Source organism: Megalobrama amblycephala, linkage group LG11, assembly GCF_018812025.1.
Source record: "Megalobrama amblycephala isolate DHTTF-2021 linkage group LG11, ASM1881202v1, whole genome shotgun sequence".
NCBI lineage: Eukaryota > Metazoa > Chordata > Actinopteri > Cypriniformes > Xenocyprididae > Megalobrama > Megalobrama amblycephala.
The window spans coordinates 6,537,123-6,562,414 of record NC_063054.1 but is presented as its reverse complement, the minus strand read 5'-3'; the positions used below and the strand labels follow the sequence as shown (position 1 = coordinate 6,562,414).

At 37.8% G+C, this 25,292-nt stretch overlaps 1 protein-coding gene across 1 annotated transcript; it reads left to right on the top strand.

The window, feature by feature from the left end:
• Positions 1-1,469: 1,469 nt before the first annotated feature.
• meis2b (Meis homeobox 2b) lies at positions 1,470-20,620 on the top strand. Its single transcript, XM_048208495.1, has 14 exons — positions 1,470-1,721; positions 3,209-3,756; positions 3,877-4,109; positions 4,459-4,600; positions 4,746-4,796; positions 5,216-5,266; positions 5,372-5,518; positions 7,143-7,257; positions 13,430-13,569; positions 15,433-15,509; positions 17,266-17,324; positions 17,408-17,497; positions 17,618-17,704; positions 19,562-20,620. Exons 2-13 carry the CDS (start codon positions 3,739-3,741, stop codon positions 17,674-17,676), a joined length of 1,182 nt encoding a protein of 393 aa, XP_048064452.1. The 5' UTR covers positions 1,470-1,721; positions 3,209-3,738; the 3' UTR covers positions 17,677-17,704; positions 19,562-20,620.
• Positions 20,621-25,292: the final 4,672 nt, after the last annotated feature.

The following is a 25,292-nucleotide window of genomic DNA, read 5'->3' as shown; positions in this document are numbered from 1 at the left end:
TGTACACAAAAGACAGTATTGATGAACTTTAATGAACACGTTGATGGAGTGTGAAAAGGTGTTCACTTTAATCACAGATGTTTTCATTGCTAGATGCTTTATTATACATGCCTGTGACCTGAGCTGCATCGAAGTTCTGCATTCTTGCTGAATTAATATTCCCTCAAGATTATTTCAGTGTTCTGGGTCACTTGCAGTCATAATGAAAACAGTTGGGGTTCAACTTTATGGAAAAAAAAAAGAAGAAAATATTAAAGCATTAGGGAACAAGGAAGAAAAACATCAAGGCATTTTTCCTTTTTCCCCTTTTTTTGGAGGGAGGATAAGGCTTCTTTATGAGAGGTTGGAGAGAATCTCTTTTCGTGAGGTCAGGCTGTCAGCACATGCGCTGTAAGTCATTCGGCTGGAATGCACTCGCTGTACTCCCACAGCACTCCACACACTGCGATGTTTGTACAGGGCTGCTCCTGTACTCTCTTTCAGAAGACACACTGGATGTACACACACTGCATCCTGCCAACAAACTGACACTGCTCAATAAATCTCGTTCCACATATGCTGCGTGTGAGATACAGGTCACTACATTGTCATCCCTTCCGGATACCTATTTTGAAGCGTGCATGCCCTGCATATATACATGCATATATCGAATATGTACATATTTATCAGCAGCCACAAAGGAAAGAGAGAGGGGAGAGAGTCCTCTTCACCCTGTCCTGACAACGCTAATGATGTTCAGGACAGCAGAGGATGATGTCTGACTCTCTGCCAGGCCTTGGTTGCATGTGTGCTTGTTTTGGGGGGGCTGGAGTGGGGTGGTGGTTTTTGGCAGGAGAATTGTGCAACCTGGTTTTTGAGGATGCAGACTACGGTAACTCATTACACTTTAAAGCAGGCAGGGTGACAGCATGAATCAGTCAGCATCTTCCATGCATACTGTAAGCGGGGAGCAAAATACAAAGGAGGAGAAGAAGTGAAAGAGAAAGGAGAGAGGAAATGAAGTCTGAGTGCCAAGAAATAATGTGCATCGGAAGAATTTAGCCTCGGGCATGGCGCGCTGAGCCCGTGTCGGTATCATTAGCGTATTTATAATTCAAATGTATGCCTTTAATAATTCACGCGCGCTGCTTTTCAAAGAAGGGCGCGCGAGATTATGTACAGACTGATGAAAGGAAGGAAGTTTCCCATCTCTCCTGAAAAGTAAATAAACGACCTCATCATGCAGCGCTCTCTCATCCTTTGCCTTGGAACATTTAAGTAGGCTACATATTTGCAATTATTTGGAAATCTTCAAGTTCTTTTTAAGAACGCGCAATGTTTATTTTGCTTTTTATGTGTGTGATATTTATTTATTATTTTGTGATCGTATTTTAAATTTTCTTGTTGATGCATCACGCGCTTGGGCGTGTTTGCGTTTGTGATATTCACCGCTAATATTGCTTTTTTGGTAATGTTTGGTTTTCCATCGACAATGAGGCTCCGGTGAGAGAATTCAAATATGAGCTCGTTCTCCTCTTGTAGTCTTTGAGTTTTCAAAGACAGATGCACCACTAGGTGGTGATAGAAGGTAAAGTGACTTTGAAATTGATTGTTGCGCTGGAAAGCACAGCACATGTGAAACTGGAGCCCAGCGGCAGGTTTGCAGGACTTTCGCTGGATCTGAAGAACTAGGAGGAAAGTATCTTGCGGCTCAGGCAAACATCCTGACGGGTCAAGCAAAGGTCAATACTTTTGAAATTAGAGTGGATTATCGTCATATCAACATGGGCGAAGAACATTGACATTTAAAGGTAGTTTAAAAATCGTGAACATTTACGTACCAAATTTAGGATTTTTTTAAAGTGAAGATAAAATATAATGATTATAATTCAAATAGGTAATTGTTATTATTATTGATGTATAATAGTTATTTGTTAAATTGTCAATATATTTCTTAAATCACTTAAATATGACGCTTAACATAATTCCGTTAATCTAAATGAATATAATTTTTTTTTTTTTTTTGTGATGTCGCACTGCAGAAATTTATAGGAAAATTAGTTTGTTACTCTCGGCGTGTGTTTGTAGAAATGCCGCATCTAAATATATAAACTATTTTTTTTTTTCAATAGAATTCACTGAGGATCCTCGCAGTAATGCGCTTTCTCAAGAATTTTAAATTAATGTCTTTATGCCAGATTTCATTCTTAAAATTATTGAATAAAACGGGGAATAATTAAGAGCAATATAACAAATGAAATAAAAATAATAAAATAGACGGTTAAATTTCACAAATGCTATGAATAAGAATGCTGTTAGAATTTGGCCAAAAGTAGCCTAACATTTTTTGTTTATCACAGTGTTGCTTAATTTTATAGTTATATAAAACACATATCGTTTTAAAAATATTTAACCATTTTCTTAGTTATTTTAAACTATAAATAAGAACTTATATGTAGGTAGGCTATTTTTTAGAAGAAAAAAAAAAAAGCATGACAAAATCCAATTGTAAGTACATTTAAATTGTCGACTGCAAAGTAAATTAAATTCTTCTCTACATCAAATTAGTTTGTGTTTTCTTCCCAGCCGATCTCGTTTCCTGTATAGGCGTTTAAATATGATGATGGAATTGCAGAGAGACAGTCAAGCAGAATTCCCTCAGTGTCATTTACGCGCAAAAGCGCTTGAAATAAACTGCACGGGGTTTTATAGCTCCACGTTTAAAATATAATTCTAGTTCCATATACATTAACACTCGTTTTTTACAAAAAAATAATATAAAACAACGTGAATCTATAACATTAAACTTAACGCAAAAAGACAGTTCTTTAACTAGCATTGGAGAACATGACAGATTGATCTATTTACTGTATTTACAGAAGCTAGGACAGGAAAAATAAACGTAAACGTAACTTTATAATATAAATGTAATAACTCTACAACGAGCAAGTATTGAAGGACAGTTAAGCAACGAAGCAGTCAAAATTCACATGTGGTAAATATTTTCAAAGGCTCAAATGTTGTGTTGCTCAGCAATTTGTTGAAATAAGGTCCATTCCCAGTACGACTCAGTGCACTGATCTGATTTTAGCACTTTTAAAAATAAAGACACTCCACCCCTAGTAACAAAACGCAGAGGATGGTGGTGCGTCATCCGCGCGCGTATCCAATGTGAGCACTCGCTGGCTACTCGTGGTCATTGCGCTCTTCTTTCTCTTGCTTTATGTAGAGGTGTCGAGCTGGTAACACCCACCACGCTTCCCAGGCTCAGTCATCAGGGGTTCAGTCTCTTCAAGAGGAACCTGCTTCAGTCACCAACACAATCCCAAAGCGTGGGTCGCAAAGAGGGACCATGAGATCCGGATAGTTTTTCCTCGCAGTGTTTGCCATGCCAGACACGAACATCCCACAATTTGGAAAGATTCTTCTGACTTCAGGAAGTCTTTGAAGGGTAAATTGCATTAGACTGTCAGAAGGTTGAAGTGGAAGCGAATATTCATAGTCTATATAAGGTAAATGTGTCGGGGTTTTTTTTATTCGTTAAGTATACATTAGTGTATTTAGCAATACGATAGCAAAACAAAAAGTGGATGAAAAAGGAGCGATCAAAAACTCTTCACAGGACATGCTCTATCATCTCAACGGATTACCGACAGCTCAGTCCTCTTAAACCGGATGCTCAAAAGGAATTAAATCACTCAAATTGCTTCCTCGTTGGATAAGATCACAATTTGCACTTAACATCAACAGAAGCGTCATATGCTGATGGCTCAACGGGTACGTTCTCTTATATATCCACCGCGTAAAACAACTTAAGTCGTAAAGTTTACTTTTAATATTTGTATTAAACACATTTGTTATTTCACTTACCTATAATACGGTTTCTATCTGATGCAGTACGAAGACCTTGCCCACTATGGTGGCGGTATGGATGGAGTTGGGGTTCCGACGTCGATGTACGGGGACCCGCACGCGCCTCGGCCCCTGCCGCAGGTTCACCATTTGAATCACGGGCCACCGCCACATGCCAACCAACACTACGGGGCCCACGCACCGCACAGCATCATGCCCAGCAGCATGGGCTCGGCTGTCAACGACGCACTTAAAAGAGACAAGGACCAAATTTATGGGTACTTTATTGCAGTCATGCTTATATGATTTCTTACTATTAACACAATCTTTACATGGTGTGCTACAGTCAGTAAATTACTTTGCACATAAAGGATGTCTGTTAGTTAAGGATATGTTATCGACATGTTCATATAGTGCCCTGCTTAAATAAACTTTACAATAAGATATTTATTTATTTTTCATAATAAATATTACAGAACGCTTTTAGTCACTATCTGTGTCACAAAGTGGCCGTCAAAGCAATGAAAGTAAAATTCCAATGCCGTATTACTGTCATCATCATGATTGCTCAGTTATTGATATAGTGTTTTGATCGAAGCACGTAAATGTTTATGTTGATTCTTGAAGGCACCCGTTATTTCCTCTGCTGGCGCTGGTGTTTGAGAAGTGCGAGCTGGCCACATGCACGCCGAGAGAGCCCGGAGTCGCTGGAGGAGATGTGTGCTCATCCGATTCATTTAACGAGGACATCGCTGTGTTTGCCAAACAGGTAATTTTTTGATTGAAAAATACATATATATTTTTTAACGATTTAAGTAACGTTCTTTAACTAGGCTAATTTGGGGGAATAGCGAAATTATTTGTTGTTGGTTTATTTTCCCCCCATTCTGACAAACTTGTGAAATTTTCCTCAGATTCGGGCAGAGAAGCCGTTATTTTCTTCTAATCCAGAGTTGGACAATTTGGTAAGTGTAGCCTAAGATGTTGTTTCGCTCAGATTTTGTTTCAGGTAAAAGCCGCTTCAAAGCGCTATGTGAGGATTCTTTGAGGGAAAGAATGGAAGCTTTAGTGATTTATGAGGCCGCGTGTTATCAGAGGGCGTGGGGGTCTTTGCCCTGGGCTCCCTCAAAGCATCGTCTCTGGAGGAACCTATTTACACTTCTGCTATTGTCATAACTTTACAAAGCCAACACAATATCAGACGTGCGAAGTTTTTGATGTGAGTGTGAATTCTCGCGCGATTAGAATAACCAAAGGTTTTAAATGTTTTTTTTTTTTTTTTTAAATCAAGTTTAGCATATAATTATTATTATCCTATTGTTACTGGTTGTTAATTAATATAGCTAGCCTATATATTTAATGTATTATTTTACTCTTTCCTTAGATGATTCAATCAATACAAGTATTACGATTCCATCTTTTAGAACTTGAAAAGGTATGTTAATTATTTTATCGTAATTTTCAAATTAGGTTATATTGTTCTAATGATAAATAAAAGTAGAAATTGAATAATCTGTATGTTGTCGTTTTTTCTCATCAGGTGCACGAGCTTTGCGACAACTTTTGTCATCGGTATATTAGCTGTTTGAAGGGCAAAATGCCCATTGACCTGGTAATTGATGAACGGGATGGCTGCAAATCCGACTTCGACGACCTCTCGGGATCCTCGACAAATCTTGCAGATCACGTGAGTTTTAATTGGCTTTCTATGACATCATAAAACAGGCCAATTAGACAGTGGAGCTGTTTGTGTATTTACAGTACAGGCAATTTATGAAAGGAAGTTTCCAACAAAGAAACGACTGAAAGTGTCATTTATTTTTTTTATTGTCTAAACCGATCTGAATGAGTTCAAATTGTTTTCTGATATTTTTTTTTTTTTAACCAAAAAATTTGTAGTGCCTCAGCTATTTTTTTTTTTTTTTTTGGCTTCCTCCATTATTCATCTCCACAATGCATTTTATCCATACAGAGAGAGTGAAGGAGTAATTACTTAGTTACATATGCTAATTTATTTAAACAACATTATCTAAATCCATTTCTCTTTGCTCTAATATGAATCATTAAGGCATTGCCCCAGGACATATCTTACTTTAGAAGAGGTATGATGATGGTGATGATCATGTTGATGAAGCCCGTCATGTTGGGTGCAGGTGTTGTTGAGGGTCAGGGTTTTCCCCCCACTGTCCACCCCTCTGTTAGCCCTAATGATCAACGTTACATTTGCACGTGAATGCGCTATTGTCTTTGAACTGATTGGATTGTTATTGTCAAGCAGGAGGGGAGTCTTTTTTCACTCAGAGACCAACAGTGTGTTCTTTACAGTTGTGCTTCCTATTATTAACGCACCACCCCCTGTCACAGGAACAAAACCACAGAATTAAGAAGAACAGGACTTTACTTTCTGCTTAGCTCTGTTCCATGTCAAAATTAGAAGGAGAGGTTATAGTCACATTAAACACTCTGAGAAAAACAGAGCCGTTTAATGATTTGAACCGACGTTAAAAAGCCCGTAATAGTTCCTACGTTCTGTCTTTTATTACAGTGCTTCCATTTTCCATCATGTAAAACGGTAGATGGCTTTTCCCATCCACACGATTCCTGTAAATAGATCCGCACCGCGGATGGTGAGGTCTAACCGTCATACCTTCACTTGGTCAGCTGAAATTTATTTGATGAATATGTACCTTTGTACACTTGACGATAACTGTAATCTTTTATTGATGCTCCTGTAATGTCTTATCGATTTACAAGTGTGCAGTGTGACACAAAACAATTTGAATTAGGTGATGAAAGGAGACAGCACACACACACACACATAAACACACAAACCCACAGACTGCTTTTGTACGTCCTAATGAGAAAACAGTGAAGGGTCTTATTCACACAGCTTTATTGTTGTAGGAGCTTATTCTGGCCTTTCTTAGAGCTCTTTAGCTGATCACCATCAGGCAAACAGCTGACGCTAAGGGCCTGAAGAGGAACGGCTGCTGTTTGCCTTCATGTTGAGGCCGTCTAAGTGCTTTATACCCTGTTCTGGATAAAAAGGGGACGCCGCTGGTTTCTTGTGAGCATTTACGGTCAGACATCAGGAGAAGCAGTTACTCTATTCGTGGCTCCATAGGACTTGTATTCCTAGTTTGTTTGGATCGTGCATTTCAGTTGTCTTTAATTTGGTCTGACAAATTTTCAGCACAGACATGGTAACTAGGTGCTTAAAAAATGGCTGTTTTAAAAATAGCATGTATATGTGCTTGTGTTTCTAACGTGGCCTTCTTTTTTTCACCCTTCGATCTCTGGATGTTCCTCAGAATCCAGCATCCTGGAGAGACATGGACGACGCTCACTCCACTCCCTCAGTCGGCACCCCAGGACCCTCCAGCGGGGGACATGCCTCTCAGAGCGGAGATAACAGCAGTGAACTAGGTAGGAAAACCTGTCACTTTTACTATTACGTCATAATGTGCTTTGTTGAAAAGACTGCCGTCATCTTAATTCATATTCCAAACTTCGAATAGTATTTTTACTGAGGTTGGATTTTAACTTGTTTATACATTATACAAAAATGGGAACTGGTAACAAAAATGGTAACATTTAAAAGTCAAAAATATTACTAAATGTTGCGGAATCACCCTAATTTATACCAACAAAACTAAAATGTATTGGGTTGAAATAGCTCTTTTAGGTAACAGCTGCAGGTTACCACTTTTTTTGCAGTGTATATTTTAGTTTGATTACAACCTCTACTTTGCAGAATTTCAATTCATAATTTGTTCATGCGTGTGGCTGTGAACGGCATTTACTAATCAAAGTCATGTGTCATTGTTTGTGTCATCATTGCGATGGTTCACTGAGCTGGTTTTACGATTTAACTGTGGACACAATACGTGTTTAATGTTCTTGAAAGGTTAAGGGTCTAATTTAATTTACCAGATCTTCTTTTTTTCTTTTCTTCTGCTTTCTTAATTTATATTGTGATTTGCCACTTCATATTTATAGTCCCTTAGAGCTGTTTATCTTTTGGGGGAATTTTTATTTTATTTTATTTTATTTTATGACTGCAAAAATCTGTAAGTCTGATGTTTTTCATTTTAAAGAGTTTTTAGTTTTCTTTTGTTTTTTTATCATGTTTAGGTTCAGTAATTTCATTTTAGTGGCAGTGAAAAGGTTATTAGTCAGTTATTGAAATGCCTTATTTTCAAAAATGTCACTGTTCATTGGTATTTAACACGTTTGATTGTCTTTTGCTGCAAAACAGAGAAGTCCATGTGTGCTTTTTTTGTGCAAAAATCTGTTGCAGCAGCACACGAAACACTGTTGTGTTTACATGCTTCTCGCGAAATCCTGTGATTGCCACTGTAACGATTTTCTTTAGCCTTAGAACGGGCAGAATTATGAGGTTGACTACGTTTCCTTTTGCCAGTGACTGAAACTAACACAGGTTCATCCATTTCATCCTACTCCTCCATCTTGTTTAGTTAAAAATCTCTTTAAACAGGATAAAAACTGCAGCTCGACAATTGAAAGCCGGCTCATACACACGCCGTCATTCATCTTGAAATCATATGATTCAGTTTGCGTCTTCTGTGAATTTTGAGGCTTTTGCCTGCAAAGGGAAGTGGTGTTTAGAGGTTTCTGCCAAAACAAACCAGTATTTCTGAATGGGCTGAGGTTGGGATTTAGTACATTTAAAGCAAAAGTATTTGATGATTCGCTCAATATTGTTACTTTTTGACAGAGGTGGCGTTTAGCGGCTTTTCCTATTGCTTCAGTGAAAATAGCCTTCAGGGTTTCTCACCTCCTTTTAACCGTTAGACATCAATGGCCTGACCATTATGCAGCACAATAGCAGGATGTTCTGCAAGACAAGAGAAACCAGAACCAAAAGTCAGCAGTCAGATTGTAATTCTCTGACAATTCAGCCTCAGTGTGACAATATGAAAGCTCTAGTTTAAAATGTTTGGCATAGCAGCAATGCCAGTAGCCTTTCTGCAATGCAACTCTGTATAAAAGAGAGAAAAGCATTGGGTGGTGGCATCTTCCCCACACAGGGCTTTTTTTAATCAACAGTGGGGGGACATCCAAGACCCACGGCCTTTTGACCCCAAAGAGCATGCATTGAAGAAGGGGAAGAGGAATGACCCCTGCCGGCCTGAAGGACAGAGCACTTCAAATACAAGTCACAATAGAGGGGTGATATCTGGGGTGATCAGAGGCTGAGGTTGGGTAAGGATCAGGGACATCTACCTGCTGCTCCTCCAGGAGCCACTTTGGATCAGTGTTCCTCTCTTTATCATTCAAGAGATTGGTAAAGCAAACACCTTTTTCCATTACAAGTGAATGGGGGGTCTTACGTCAGTCACCCAACTCGAGTCCAAAGGATTACTGGGCCTCTTCAAAGCACCTGTCTCTTGTAGGGGGTTCCCTTTGTTAGTTGCACATCAGTAGAAGTTGCTCCTGTTGAGAGACCTTCACTTTAAGGAAAGAGTGCTCCGAGTGTTCCTCGGTTACAGTCCGAATGGTTTTTAAGAACAGCTGACTCACCTCAGTGGGTTTTTGGGATGGTAGTGGTGGGGGGGTTCCGCAGCTATCCTAAATTTGTGAGTGTTGGTGGGAATGCAGAGCCTAGGAATGTCCATCACAAAGGCCGAAAGGGAACAAAGAGAAGCTGCAGGACATTCCAGGCCAGTTGTTACCTCTAAGGCCGCTGAAAGACACAGGCTGAGACAGGATGTTTACATCTATATCTGAACCCTCAGTGGAGGTTAAATCCCAGCATGAAGTGTAGTGGACCAACAACAAGTGTCAAGAGCCGATGCCTCCCGCGTTTTTTAGTTGTCAATACCACCCAACTGTGGTCCAATCCCATGTTCCTCCAGATCATATCATGGCCACGGGGGACAAGAGGATAAGAGCATCTAATCAATATGCTTTAAGCGAAACGATTAGCGAGAACAAAATCATCTGCGTTCGTCCAGTAATTATCCAGTCTGTTGCGTCCAGTAGTCAGAATTATGGCCCCTTTGGAGAAGTATAGTTCGTGATAGATTGAGGTCATGGTGAGCTCATTAAGCAAGCAAACAGGATTTATTCTGTGATGCGTGCGGGGTGGCAGTCATCAGACCCGGCTAGTTTGCGCCGGGCCCCTTTGTCTCGGGGACATTCATCTATCTCCAGTTCATCTAATTATCAGCATCAGAACATCGTAGAGCGTTTTAGCTTTTGGACCTTGTCATCTCTCGGATGCTGAAGGTACCATGATGTGACACGGCTGCCGTCAGGGTCGGCTTGAAGGATGTGGGAAAACCGTTTTAAAAATTCTACTTAGACTTGACGTGTTTTATATGCATATGCTTATCATATCTCCTCAGAACCATTTAGAAGTTTTTCTATTAGTGAAAGTGAAAAAGGGCTGTAAATTGAAACTAGTAGCCTCTTCTCCATGTCTTAGGGTGCTGTTTTTCCCTAAACAGCCTGAGGGCTTACTCCAGCCTTCCTCCAGGCTGCTCTGGCCCCCCTCTGCGCTGCGCGTGCAGACTCTGGGGCCGGGGAGTGAGGTAGGGCTCAGGGAGCTGCAGAGAGCAGAAGCCTTTAAAGAGAGTGCAGTCACACAGGCTGCATGGGCCAAGTTGCCAGGGAACAGTCAGAAGCGATTAGCGTCGGGTTGGATCAGCCCTGCGGCCTTCGTTTTCTGGAACAGGAGGAGAGAGAATCGAGGAGAAGGGGGGGGAAGAGAGTGTTTGAGTCTTCCTTAGATGTAAAGATCTCACCCAGCTCTCTTTATCTATCGTTTTCCCCTTCTTTTCTTTTCTTTTTTTTAACTTTTCTTTTCTTTTCTATATATCTTATTCTATTTCTACCTATTATTACCAATTTCCTATTATACTTCCAGAATTTGTTACTTTTATATTGTTTCTAGCACCTTTATGACATTGGATTTTCTTTTCTTTTTCAGTATTCATTTTTATCTTATTTTTAACTTTAAATCTTTTTCTTTCTTAAAGTCATCTGTTATTTACATTTTCAGAATAAGTTACTTTTATATTTATTTTTGTTCATTCTTACACGTTTTTGATATTTGACTTTTATAACAATCTTACTTATTTTTTTATCTTACTTATTTAATTTTATTTTATATATATTTATTTGGCACTGTCAATTATATATATATATATATATATATATATATATATATATATATATATATATTCAATCCACCATTTTCATTGTCTCTTCTTTCATATTTTACTTTTGTTTTCGTTCATTCTAACAAGATTCTTTCAAATAAAAAATATGACCTTTTTGATATTTGATAAACACACTGAAAATCTCAGCTTTTTTATTTCATGTTATGCTTTTTTTTATTCTTTTATATTATTTTTTAAGTGTAGATAACCTTTGTGATATTTGATTTTCATGAACACATACACACTCACTAAATTCTCCTTTTTCCCTCTTTTCTCACTTTTTCTTTCATAAACTTTAAGAAAATATTATTTTCTAACATTTTTTTTTTTTAATCTTTATATTCAAATGAATGGTTAAGACTGTGGTCAACATGCAAACTCCTGAAAGCATAATGAGTAGGAACAGTAGTCTGTGTTGTGTAGACAGACAGTGTGAGACCACTGCCCTGCCCTTGACTTGCATTTTGATTACAGCATCAGTCAGCCTGAAGTCCATCCACCACCCCCCTTCTTATATTCAAATGTCATTATTCATTATCTGAAATATTAATGCATGAATATGGCGCATACAGTCGCCTTTGATTGATGCATCCCCAAAAACAAGGAGACACAGCAGGGCCAATCTTAAGAAAAGTAGGGTTCCTGTCCCGCCTCCGGGGAGGAGTCCCTCAGATACATTATTCACACACCCTCCGGGCAGGCTTTCAAGGCATCTCTACCCTCAGGGCAAGAAAAATAAGCATGACTGTTAAAAGTAAATCATCTTGCCTGATGCACAGTTAATGGAAGAGGGAAAGAGGGATGGAAAGAAAGAGAGAAAGGATGGTGGGGAGGAGGACAAGACGGAAACCTTAGTTTAAAAGCGGCCTCCTGCCTGGCTCTGATCTTAAACTAGATTGGATGGTAATGGAATGAAAGCAAGCTTGATGTTATCAGAGAGCTCACAGTTCAAAAAGCATTGTTTGTTGAGCATCAATTGAGCTTATAATATAATACCGGTTTCCGACTAGTAAAAAGAGGCTCATGTCTCATCAAACTCTCAATTACAAATTGGAAACTATGATTTTTATGAATGCTTCCATTTCTCTCATTTGACATCATGTTAAACAAATAAAAAATAGTAGCCTATTTCTGTTTGATTTGCCATTTTATTATAGCCACTTTTCTGAAGCGCTTTCTTAGTTATGAAACATTTTGCAAGAGAAAATAGATGAGGTATTGTAAATATAACATTTAATTAATTAAATATTATTTATGCAAAATATATGTTTAATATTTACTATTAGTTGTGTGTGTGTGTGTGTGTGTGTGTGTATATATATATATATATATATATATATATATATATACACACACAAACATCTAATAGTTGTAAAATATAAAAAATATAAAAAAAATATTATATATGAATATGAGAATATGAGATATGAATATGAATATGAGTATAAATAGGTGAGGTAAATAAGTGTAAGGGTAAATTGTAAGGTGAGGTATTGTATATATAACTTTTAATTAATGAAATATTATTCATGCAAAAATACATTTAATATTTACTATAAGTTGTGTGTATATGTGTGTATGTATATACACATATACACATTCATATGCAGTATATACATACATACAACTAATAGTTTTAAAATGTTAAAAATATCAAAAAGATATGATATATATATATAGAGAGAGAGAGAGAGAGAGAGAGAGAGAGAGTTTAACAGTAGTATATGGTTCTAAGAACACTTTGGTCAAAGGTTCAATTTCCAGTAATTACTACAAAAATAACTACAATAGCTGCTGTGTGTATACATGGCCTAAACTTAGTCACATCTTGCAATGTGGCTACTGTAAACTGTAAATTAGCGGTTTAGCATTGTATGCACTGTCCCTGCACTGTAAACCAATTACTAAGATAAATTCTGAAGCCGAATACGGGTTTCTCAACAACCACTAACAGGCGTTGCTTTATTTATGTTTTTCCTATGTTTTTCGACTTTATTTTGAGTGCTAATGCAGATCAGATATTCTCTTTGCAGTGCCAAGTCTCCATTCCCGATTCAAGCATGGAGCCTGGACATTCATTACCCCTTGTCAAAGACAGAACTCACATTGAATTAATAGCACTAGGGTTGGTGCAGAGCTTTCCTCGAGATCTCTGACATTGAGACAGCGAGAGAGAGCGGGAGAAATCTCGCTCTGTTGATTAGCGTTCCCTCTCACTGCATGGATACTTCTGCTCGCCGCGGTCCTTGTGTTACTGTTGCTAATCAAAACAAGCCCCCCTGCGTGGCTCTTTCACATCGCGTTTGTGAGTGGCACTGGTGATCGGTCTGAATAAACAACTGGAGGTGATGTTTTATCTCATTAAAGTGACTTTCTTCTTTTGCTTTTTCTCTCTCGCTGTTGTTTATCAGGAGATGGCTTGGATAACAGCTTGGCATCTCCGGGAACAGGGGACGAGGACGACCAGGACAAGAAACGGCAGAAGAAGAGAGGAATCTTTCCCAAAGTGGCGACCAACATCATGCGGGCGTGGCTCTTCCAGCATCTCACGGTAAGACTCGCTCAGATCTCCCGGTCGGAAGTCGGAGGTCTTCTTAAAATGGCCCAGACTGTTTGACGTGTCTCTTGGCGAATTAGTTCAATTCCACTGTTCTCAGCTCAGCGGCCTGCATCCAAACTGCATTAAAACTAGCAGGGTGTGTTATTATCTGTCTCTCGGCCCTCCCATCCATTTCGCTTGTCAAAACCGAGGGTCGTATTCGCCTCGGGGTGAGTACGTTTCAGCCAAACTTGCCGGTTTAGGGCTGATTTGTGGCATTCTCAACCCTCTTGAATCTCAGCACATTTTCACCGGTCCACCTCCTTAAATTCTCACCATTCTCTTGCGTCTTCCTGTTTTCCATTCTCTTTCAGAATTCCTGAGCTTTCTAAGGGCTACACAGGTCCTGTACACATAGTAATCCTTTCCCTTTTACCCACCTTTAGAGTTTAGAGATAAAAAAAGGAGAGCCTAATTGAATTATCCTCTCTCTGTTCCCAGCTCCTTTTCAGAGCAATTTGTGAAGCAAAAGTGTTTCCCATTGCAGGATGTGTCCTCTGACAAAAAAAAAAAAAAAGTGTTAGAGGGGACTTTGGCCTCTGAATGGCCCCCATTGCAACACCCAGGCGATCATGCATTCATTTGGGGTCGGGGCTGAATGAAAGCTGCAGGATTACGTTTTGTCGGGTTCTACTTTGAGCCAGTGTGCGGCGTTTGGGCTGGGGGGGCTCTTACATATGGTCTAAGCCTCCATCTTTTGTGACCTATTCAGAGGTCCACGATAAAGACCCCCTGTGCTGTCAATCTTAAAGAAAGGTGGAACATTAAGATTCAGTGGAACATTACAGTTATAACTGTTAGTTTCACTGGAACGAGATAGAGAGATCTCCTTTGGCATGCAAATGGGGACGAGGAGGGGGCTTCTTAATAGACATAAGTGCAATTCATGCAAATATGAGCGATTCTTTGAAAGCGAGCTTGTCGGCTAGCTTGATCGGAGGTTCCTCACTAAACCTTAGCAAACAATCACAGCCCAACCCGCCGAGAGGTTTTTGATAAGAGTTTAAAGATGGATCCCAGAGCCCAGCTTGCATTCGACCGTCACTGGGTTGTGTAGAAAGGGGGCAGGGCTTACAATCATTCATCAGCACAATGACAGCTAGCAAGCCAGGAGGTGAGCAGGGAAATCTCCGTCAGTGTGTGAGAGAGAGAGAGAGCAAGACATGGAACAGGACTCATCCCTCACCAGTGACCACGGGAGGTGAGGCCATGACAGTGCCAAAATTGGTGCACACCCACGACCCTGGACTGTCTATACATTCACCCCTGCCTGCCATCTGCTGCCCTCCCTCTGCACTCACAGTGAGAGCAAGAGGATCAGGGGCCAGGGGCCACTGCGGGGCCACCAAGGGCCAAGCCCTATTCAACCCTAAACAAAACTCTCCATTGTCTCTCTTTCACACCCACTCGATCATTTGTCAAGTAATGTCAAATAATGTCAAACAAAACCACGAGCGCTCAGCCAATAAGACGCAGAGAAATTCTCCAACTCAGGGCTGCATATGGGTAGTCTATCATACATAATGATGTAATTTCCTGAAAGAGTCATATGGGATCCACGTTTTTGCCCGCAGTCTCACATTTGATGCTCAAAGTCATTAGTCATTTAAACAGATTGGTTTTTAGGGAAAAGTAAGGTCATTTTGATTTACTTTATTAATGGAGACTGCAGGGAGAAATACACAACTTTTAAAAAATGAAGACATTTGCATGTTCCATTCATTATTTCTTTATGGATCGTCGGACAGCAATGTTATTAACTGCAGAGGTTTCTTACACATTAATCTAATTGTTCTTGTTGTTTCCGTCTTGCAGCACCCCTACCCATCTGAAGAGCAGAAGAAGCAGCTAGCACAGGACACAGGCCTCACCATCTTACAAGTGAATAACTGGTGAGTAACCTCTGACCTTTGGCTTTTGACTTGCCAGATTGACCTCTCAGCACTTAGAAGTCAGGGTTGGGGATCTCTGTAACATTTCCATTTCAAGTCCGGTGATCCTGATTTCTCACACTATTATTAGACGCTGTTCAAAGCCCCTATGAGACAATTAAAAGTAAGAATAGGAGCAATGATGAGGTTTGCCGAGGGTCTCCGAGGGGCTTTTATAAAAGTTGTCAAATGTTATGTTAGGATTCAGGAATGCTGTTCGGTCACCAGAGCGCTCCTGAATGTTTGTTCAGGAACCATCTTGCTTGTAAAAGATGTTATTGGATTACACAAATGTGATACTCATTCACATTTTGAGAATGTGAAAAGGAAATGTATGTATGGGATATTTTTGGGGTAGCATACGTCCACGCTGCTACAATCAGCAGTATTCTTAACAAGGCAACTTTGATATCTATAATAATTACCAACAGACATCAGAAATATTTTATTAAGTTAGTCTGTCATGACATTTTTTTAAAATTCTGTATGCATTTAAACTGTATAACTTTTATACTTTAATTTATTTACTTTAATTTACCACATATACTCTCATAATAACATTTTAATTTTGGATAGCATACACTATTTCAATTAGCACTATTAATAAGCAGGAAACTTTTTTTTAATTTTTTTTATTAATTTATTTATTTATTTATTTTTTACTTCAACATATTTTTACTTTACTGATACATTTTTTATTTAAATTTTTACTTAAAAATTAAGTTTTAATTTGGATTTTTTTCTACTTTCCTCTTCCATGATAAAAAAAATATATATTTATTATTAAAATACTTGGCATGTATTTAAGCCATATAACGTGGACAATTCAATTCTGTTTGATTTCAGTTCAATTCTACTTTAATTTTCCACGCATACTGTGATAAAATGTCAACAAAAGCTCATCTGTTTTAGTAATACAGTCATAAAGAAAAGTTTTTGTATGATAAAAAAGTCATGCCAAGTATTATCATTCTTTTTTATATATATAAAAATGGAAATGTCAAATTTGTAACATACACTAGCATGTGTTTACCACAAGAAAAATAAGGTGTTCACAAACATTTGGCTAAGACTCATTGTCTATGAGTAATTCCTTCCCCCAGTGCATGTCAGGGGCATTTCCTACCTCTCAGTTACGGGCTGCTGAAGCATATTAGTGTCTGAAAAGCAGTTAGGCTAATCATACCCTGAGGCTGCCAGGCCAATGCTATATCAATTGAATATTTATTGAGCACTGACCCCTTTACTTGATTCACTAATATATTGCAGCAAGAAGCGCAATTAAACCAAGTCTTAAAAACAGACATTAACTTTAGAGTGCTGAGGAAAGGAAAAATATACCACAAATCAAATAAATCTATTTGTTTTTATTGTCCGCAACTATAAAATTCACCATTAAATGGAATGTTTCTCAAACGTAATTTGTAAAAGGTGTTAAAATCTCTTTATTAAGAAAACCTCTGCTTGTTTACATTATAAATTAGAGAATTTCTTTGGTCTGGTGCTTTAACAGTACATTAGCTTTTTTTTGTGGACTCCTGACAGGTCCATTAACCCAAAGGCCCAGGAGAAATTGCACTGCATTAAGGGATATTTTGCAGTAAATCATAGCAAAAAGCTCACAGTAGTAAAAGTCCTGAGTGTTTAAATAAGAGTAAAATATACTGTGTGCGGTCAGTTATATAAATAGATTTAGTAAATGTCTTCTCTTTGACAGGTTTATCAATGCTCGAAGAAGAATCGTGCAGCCCATGATTGATCAGTCTAACAGAGCAGGTAAAGTGCAGGTTTATCTATACTATTACCATATAAGCAGTGTGTGCATATATCTCATATATATTGTGTCTTTGTGTGTTTAGTAAGTCAAGGAACCGCTTACAGCCCCGATGGTCAGCCGATGGGCGGCTTTGTGCTAGACGGCCAGCAACACATGGGTCTTCGGCCTGGCGGTAAGTTGCACTTTGATAATAATCGCACATAACTCACTTTTAGTGCTGTTATAAAAAAATGTTCCTGTGCATTTGCATGTTTTTTATTGTTTTTTTTAATTTTGTTTCTCCGTCTCACAGGTCCCATGGGAGGTATGGGTATGAACATGGGCATGGATGGACAGTGGCATTACATGTAAACGCCTCCCAGCTTCCCAAACCATAAACGTAAGGAAACGCTTTGGTACTTAGAACATCCCCGCTCTTTCTCCTTTCACTCGGCGTGCGAAATCTGATTATGGTGGCAATTCTCTCTCCGACGACCCCCCCCCTCGCACGCACGCACTCGCGCACCTTCCTTCCCCGGCTCCATCTTCGCTGCCTGTCTCTGACAGTCCACAAATCAAGACGTATCGCTCGCCGCGGGCGGCCTGGCATGGAGAATTTTATTTAATACCCACACTGTGCTGCCCAATGAGCCCCTCCATAATGACACTTACCTTGATTAATAGAGCTCTTTATATGTAAATAGGCACCGCATCCAGTTCTCCAATCGTGCCAACACAGCCCTTTCCTCTCAAATAACAACCTCAGCCTCTGCTAATGAAGGGAGAAGAGAGGGGAGGTGAGCGGAGGTTAACACCCCCCACCAAAGCCACAGACACATAGAGATATCATGAGCTCCGGCTTGCAGGAGCCAGAAACACGCAGACTAAATAATTTCCAGACTATTTAATCCTACCTTTTTTTTTATTGAATTATCATCGAGTCGTTACTGTAATTGCGTCATTTAGAGGAATGTTTCCCCATCCTTAATTCGCTCTGGTTAAACACCATATGCTGGTGGATCGTTGGGATCATTATGAAGATCTGTTTTCCTGCATAAAGCGGATTGAGACACATTTATGATCTTAGAGGCAGGTGTATGTTTATTTAAAAGAATATTCAGAGTTAGGTACAAGTTAAGTTTAACTGAGAGCGTTTGTGGTGTAATGTTTATTACCACAAAAACAAAAAAACAAGAATTTCAATTAAAGTGAATTTGGCCTGAAATCTGAAGTTTACAATTTTATGAAAGCACTTATATTCATTTTTCTATTATAACTTGTATATTATTTGATCTCTAAAGCTGATTAAATGCACTATTAAAAATATATATGATCAATAAGTCATAGCATCATATGTTTTTTCATTACTTTAACTCATCAAAATAAATTAACCAATTTTAAATTCATTTTTTAAGTTAGGTCTAACTTTAGGTGGCCTTAACTACTATGTACTTACATTTAAATTAATCATTTGATACAATGCACTTATTGTCTACATACATGTTTTTATATTGTACTTATATTTGAAAAATACCTGCATGTAATTACAGCTGTAATTAATTTCTGTAATTACATTTATAATTGCACTGTTGACCCATACCCGTACCACCAAACCTGTCCCTAACCTTACCCGTATCCCACCTCAATAGCAATAGCAGGTTTAAAAAAAAAAAAAAAAATTGTTGGTTTAACTTAAAAAAAAAGTAAGTTACCTGGTTGCCTTAACATTTTGAGTTTATTGAAATAAAAAAAATTGAGTTAATATAATGAAGGTGATTGGTTTAATCAACAGAAACTCTAAATATTATGTTATCTGAACCACATTAATTACTGAAGTTGATTTGACAAAAAAAAAAAAAATGTTTTGATAACAAAATCATGAAAATCTTTTTCACCTAATATAACGTGGACCTTAAGTTATATAAGATTTAACTGCAAGATTTACGTTGTAAAATTGGATATAACTTTTTTTTTTTTTTTCCCACACTAAAATCATGTTAACTTGCATATTGTTTACATGTTGTGGCTACTGAAATGTATAATGAAAACATATTTTAAAGTTTAAGCTTTGGCCCCATTAACTTCCATTATAAGTGCCTCGATGAAATCTAGATTTTAGCCTATTTTTTTAAGACTAAACATTTTTTCTGGTAATCAACATCTGCCCAGAATATTCCTTTAATGTATCTTTTCCCACAGTGTGGATGTGGGTGAATAAATCTCTCAGTATTGTTTTTTTTTCCCCTCTATGTTCTAGGTTTTGATGGTGGCCTCAGGAATAGTCCCAGTGCCGGCCGGAGGCATGAGGAGTCACGTCATCATATTCATCCTCACCTGATCACGCCCCTCTTCCAGTCACCTCCTCACCTCTCAAATCTCCCACGGACCCCCTCATCATCTGGCCATCAGATCTCCAGCCAAAGGACCTTCCAAAGGAGCACCACCTTAAACAAAAACAGACTTGAAGCATTTGTGCCAAAAGAGACTTCTGAAAAGACAATTGGAGATCTTTTCTTTTTAAATTATTTATTTATTCTTGTTATGCCGTCAAGAAGCACGGGGACCACACCATTTGTGCACTTCTGCTCAACCGTGGCCGCCCCAAATGCGAATATTCCATACCTCCTCGCGCACAAGTGCACATGCTCATATTAAATGTGGAATATAGTAAAAGATGCTAAAAGCCCTCAAGAACTGAAATGTGAGTGTATGATGAGTTTTTTTTATTATTATTTTGGGAAATGTTCAATGTTTGGGTTTGTGTCATTGACTATAGTTTTAGAACTTTGCATTTATGATTCCTCAAAGTTTGAGGGAAAAGAAACCACTCGAAGGGATCATTGTGGCACACATCTGACACAAATTCCAGTATCTGAAACCACAAAGTCTTCCCCACATGAAGTGTTTTGAAAAGCATCACTGAGGAAATGAGTTGTGCGTTTATTTGTTGAATTGGTGAGCAACAGTGCTCTTGTAAGGCTAAGTATGCCTGGAGGAGTTTTTAAACCACTAGAGATGTTCCATTGTACATAATTATGTAAATGTTATTTGTAAAACACATCAATGTCAAATAGGCATTCAGTCGAGATCCTTTAAAAATGGAGATGGGACATTGTTGTACATTTTGGGTCCGTTCTCGCTCTTGCTTTTCTCTATGGAAAAAGTCGATTATATGTTTGTTGATGTACTGATAAGTTTGATCGATCCTCCCGCTCTGTCCATTTTTCCTTTTAGGAGTCTTTTAAAGCAGTACAGTATTTCTACACAGTCAAAAGTCGAATTCTTGTAATAAATGCTTCATTTTCAAAATGTTAAATCTCTTGCTTTGAATGTTGTCGTGTTATTTCATTTCGACGTGAAGTTAAAATTAAATTCGGCTGTAAATACTTACAGATTTTTTTATTTTGTAAATGAAATGCAACTGTGCTGCAATTTAATTAAGTAATCATTAAAAAAGAAAGAAAAGAAAAATGAGACGCAAACGAAACAGATCATTTCAAAAATCATTTTAAACGTGCAAATATCAGACGGATGCATCAAACATAGGCCTAACAGAGATGACTAAATACGAACTGAATTTTTTACTATATAAATAATGTACTGAAAGTTGCATCAGAACGTGTAAAATTGCAATTTGATAACCGTATAGCTAGCTATACTTCCTAAAAAGGTGTAAAATGTGTGCAGAGGTCTTTTGTAAAATGTTTGAGGCAATCTGTGAGGAAATAAATCACATTAATTCAATATTTTCAAATCAGGCGACTGGGCGGCGTGTAATTTTTCAGAAACACAAACCCCGCGCACTTCTTCATCTCCAGCATCTTTTAAACGCAATTTCGCCGTGACATTTTCAAATGGTTTTCCTCATGCTGTTTGATATCTTAGCTAAGACTGCTCCTACAGACGTTTCTTTGCTTATTTCGACCTCCAGTTTGTGTTTCTCTAGCCTGCAGTACTGTGAGAAAATGCTGTAGTTTGGTGGTCATTTATCAATGTCAGCGGCGTAACGATCTCACTGCAGTATTGATGAGGAGAATTACGCTGCTGGAGGAGAAGCCACAGGCACAACAATACCTGCAATAACGCGACGCCCAATGCCCTTGCGTTTCATCTCATTCCTTTCGATAATGGAATTATTTTAATAAGACCTTGCTATCCGTTTTGTTTCTCGTTCCTTTCATTTATTTATTTATTTTTTTAAACTTTTTTATTTTATTTCGACTTCCGAACATATCCACATAAGCTATATCCTACCTATGTTTGAAAACAAAAGCCTAGTTTTACTGCACAATTCGTTTAAGACGACATAAAATATATATTTCTGTGTTGAAACAAGGACGATACGTGACTTAATATTTGGCGACTGGGCAGGCCTATTATAAAACGAGTTTTACCTCATAAAGCATCTTAACTTTCTATTAAACCCAACCATATATATATATATATATATATATATATATATATATATATATATATATATATATATATATATATATATATGACATATAGCTAGGGATTAGCTTTTTAGCTAATTTTAGGCTAAGGAAAATGGGAAAATGGCACTCCAACATAGTCGGGCAAAACATTCTTTAAGTTATGCGTTTCTGTAACATAAAACCACACATCTACAACATAAAAACAAGTTTAAAGCTGTATTATTATCTCAAGCACAGCTAGTGTTGATACAGATAACTCAAATGCTGAGTGTGTATATCTTGGTCAGAGATAAATTCGTTGTGAAAGCTGCCGGAAACAAGAGCACAGCTTAATGAAATATGGGTCATCCTTCCCACACTGAGCAACATCACGTAAAAAGATACAACATAAAATGGAGCAAACACGATTCACACCCAGCTAATAATATTTATTCACTGATCAGCGACGTAAAAAGAAGACGCCGTTCCATTATAAAATGTATGTTTGGAAAAAGTCTGTTGTGAAGCGGCATAAAAACACGAAACGGACTTAATATAAATGAATTAATAAGCACAATTATAGGCATAATTAATACATAATAAAATAAATTAAGATATAAAAAACGTTCTGCTTTTAAGAATTCTTAATTTATGTTATTAGACCTTAATATTTTCCTCTCCTTTATTTTGGAACACAGATTTGTGGTGACTTTTTTTCTCTCCCACTGATTTGGATCCATGTCTTGCTGTAAAAACTGAACTGAAGTGACTGAAACAAAAGCGATAGCCTCTAATAGCGTGTCATCATGCCATAAAGTAATCACAACTGGTGCAACTAGGTGCAATAACTTCTTAAACCGTGTAATCACAGTCTATTACTGAATTATTGCAATTATGATTTTATGAATCAGCCTGTCATTGTAGTGGCAATTCTGTACAGCCCTCCTCATTTCGACAATATATCTTAGATCTCAGTTTGACTATACAGTCAAGGACCCGTCCAGACCCGCTGAATCCAACTTGTCAAACACAATTTCTATTGTGTATATCTCCTCTCTCTGGATTTCTAGAGTGGTCGTGTTGAGAACCTGGTCCATGTGAGGAGATGTTTATCCCCTGGTTACAGAACAGTCAGCGGGATTGGTGTTTAAATTTGAGGCCAAAGGAAATTAGGTGGGGAGGCCTCTCTTCAGCTTTATTTACAGCGGTGCGTGTGCCAAGAGGTCAGGGGTCAAAGTTGAGAACGGGGCCAGCGGGAGAGCTATCTTGCTTCTAACACTGATTGTTCCACATGCCTGAAGTTCTGTGCATTCTCTCTTTCAAGTCCTGGGAGGCTGATCAACGTTAAACGGCTCCCTATATGATGAGCAAAACCAGGTCTTCTTATGTTCAAGAAGGAAAACAGACTAAGCTTTAGCTAACTGAAGGATGTGAGCTGGCGACAAATGGTTAAATAACATCAGAGCATCATTAAAATGATGTCATTTATGATGTCTGCCGATCAGAAACCCCATTAAATTCATTGCACCAGGGCGAACAAGCCATAAAGTGAAGTGTCCCCCAGAAAAAAATGTCAGATTCAGGATTGTACGCTGCAGAGGGTCCCCAGCTGTGGAGCAGAAGGATTTTCACTTTTATTAAGATCAGAAGGAACTCAATTTGGACAGTCATGCTGGACAGTGGACCTCAACCATCGGCCAGATGCGGTGGAATTAAAGTGACACATGTCGGTCCAGGTTTTTTCACCTGACAACTTTATCTCCACTTTTCCTTCTTGGATCTGACAGCCTTGCACACTGTAGTTAGTGTCTGTTGTGCTTTTATTTCAGCCATTTCTATGTTTATTTTGAACTGTTTTGTTATAGTGTAGATTATTTCATAAAAACGTCCAGTGTTCTGCAACATCTACACACTACCATTCAAAAAATTGGGGCCTATTTATGTATTGAAATTTATTAAAACTGATTGATGCTTTTATTCAGCAAGGATGCATTAAATTGATCATAAGTGAGAGTAAAGACATTTATAATTTTACAAAACATTTTTATTTCAATATTGTTCTTTTCAACTTTTTATTCATCAAATAGTCCTGAAAAATATATCATGGTTTCCACATGGATATGCAAGCACAACTGTTTTCAACATTGATGATAATGTTTCTTGAGCAGCAAATCAGCATATTAGAATGATTTCTGAAAGATCATGTGACACTGAAGACTGGAGTAATGATGCTGAAAATACAGCTGTACCTTCACAGGAAAAAAAGACACATTTTAAAATATTTTAAAATAGAAAATTTATTTTAAATTGCAATATTTCACAATGTTAGCTACTTTTAATGTATTTTCTAGACTTTTTTCAAAAACATATATATATATATATACCAACCCCAAACATTTGAACAATAGTGTAGCAGAAAAATCACATAAGATCTATTTAAATCTACACTATGTAACTTTTGACCCTCTAGCGGTTAAAAAACAAAGAGAGGTTATCTTACTGTTCATAAAACATTAACTAACAGGCTTAAGAAATGTAAAGGATCTCAAGCTGACTAGCTGAAGACGTTACTGTAGCTATAAAAGACACTTGCTTGAAAATAAATTCAACACAGTGCTACAACAACCATAATGAAATGACCCTTCACAATAGGTAATGCTTTACAATGAACTCTGTTAGAGAGCTAATTATGGCAATTTCTCTGTTCAATAAAATACCTTACTCACCTGCTGAGTAGCCTAATAAAAATGCCATCTCTGAGACTTTTACAACAAATCTGTCAGTTCTCTGAAAGACAATCCAATGTTGATTCTTGTTTTATTACGAACTTTATTGCTCTTTCTTTTTGCCAGCAGACTCTCCTCTGTTCTGTGTTTTGTTTTTTTTTTTTTTCTTGTTGTGACAACTAACCTTATGCCACTCCCACAACACTTTTCTCTATTTATGGATATGTCGAGACAAACACGGGCGAGTGATGTGAATGGAAGCTTGTTTCCACCACTGAATAAAAAATAAAAAAGGTAAAAGTGCGACTTTTTATCTTAGACTTTTTTTCTCAGAATTATGTGATATAAACTCGCCATTGCGAGTTATAAAGTCAGAACTGTGTGATAAAAAAACTCGCAATTCTGACTCAGAATTGTGAGTTTATATCTCGCAAATGTGAGAAAAAAGTCAGAATTCTGAGAAAAAAGTCAGAATTGCAAGGTTATATCTCATAATTCTGACTTTTTCTCAGAATTCTGAGTTTATATCTTGCAATTGTGAGAAAAGAAGTCAGAATTGCGAGTTTATGTCTTGCAATTGTGAGAAAAAAGTCAGAATTCAGAGAAGGTCAGAATTGTGAGTTTATATCTCGCAAGAGAAAAAATCCAGAATTGTGAGAAAAAAGTCAGAATTGCGAGTTTATATCTCACAATTCTGACTCGTTTTTGAACCCTCAGAATTGGACTATATAACTCGCCATTGTGAGTTTATATCTCACAATTCTGAGAAAAGAAGTAAGAATTGCCAGTTTATATCTTGAAATTGCAAGAAAAAAGTCAGAATTCTGAGAAAAGAAGTCATAATTTC

What these genes read in the sequence shown, in the direction of transcription:
- meis2b (XM_048208495.1), top strand. An exon ending in TCGCTGTGTTTGCCAAACAG is followed by an intron (nt 4,601 to 4,745) that starts GTAATTTTTTGA and finishes AATTTTCCTCAG; the next exon opens with ATTCGGGCAGAGAAGCCGTT. An exon ending in ATCTTTTAGAACTTGAAAAG is followed by an intron (nt 5,267 to 5,371) that starts GTATGTTAATTA and finishes TTTTCTCATCAG; the next exon opens with GTGCACGAGCTTTGCGACAA.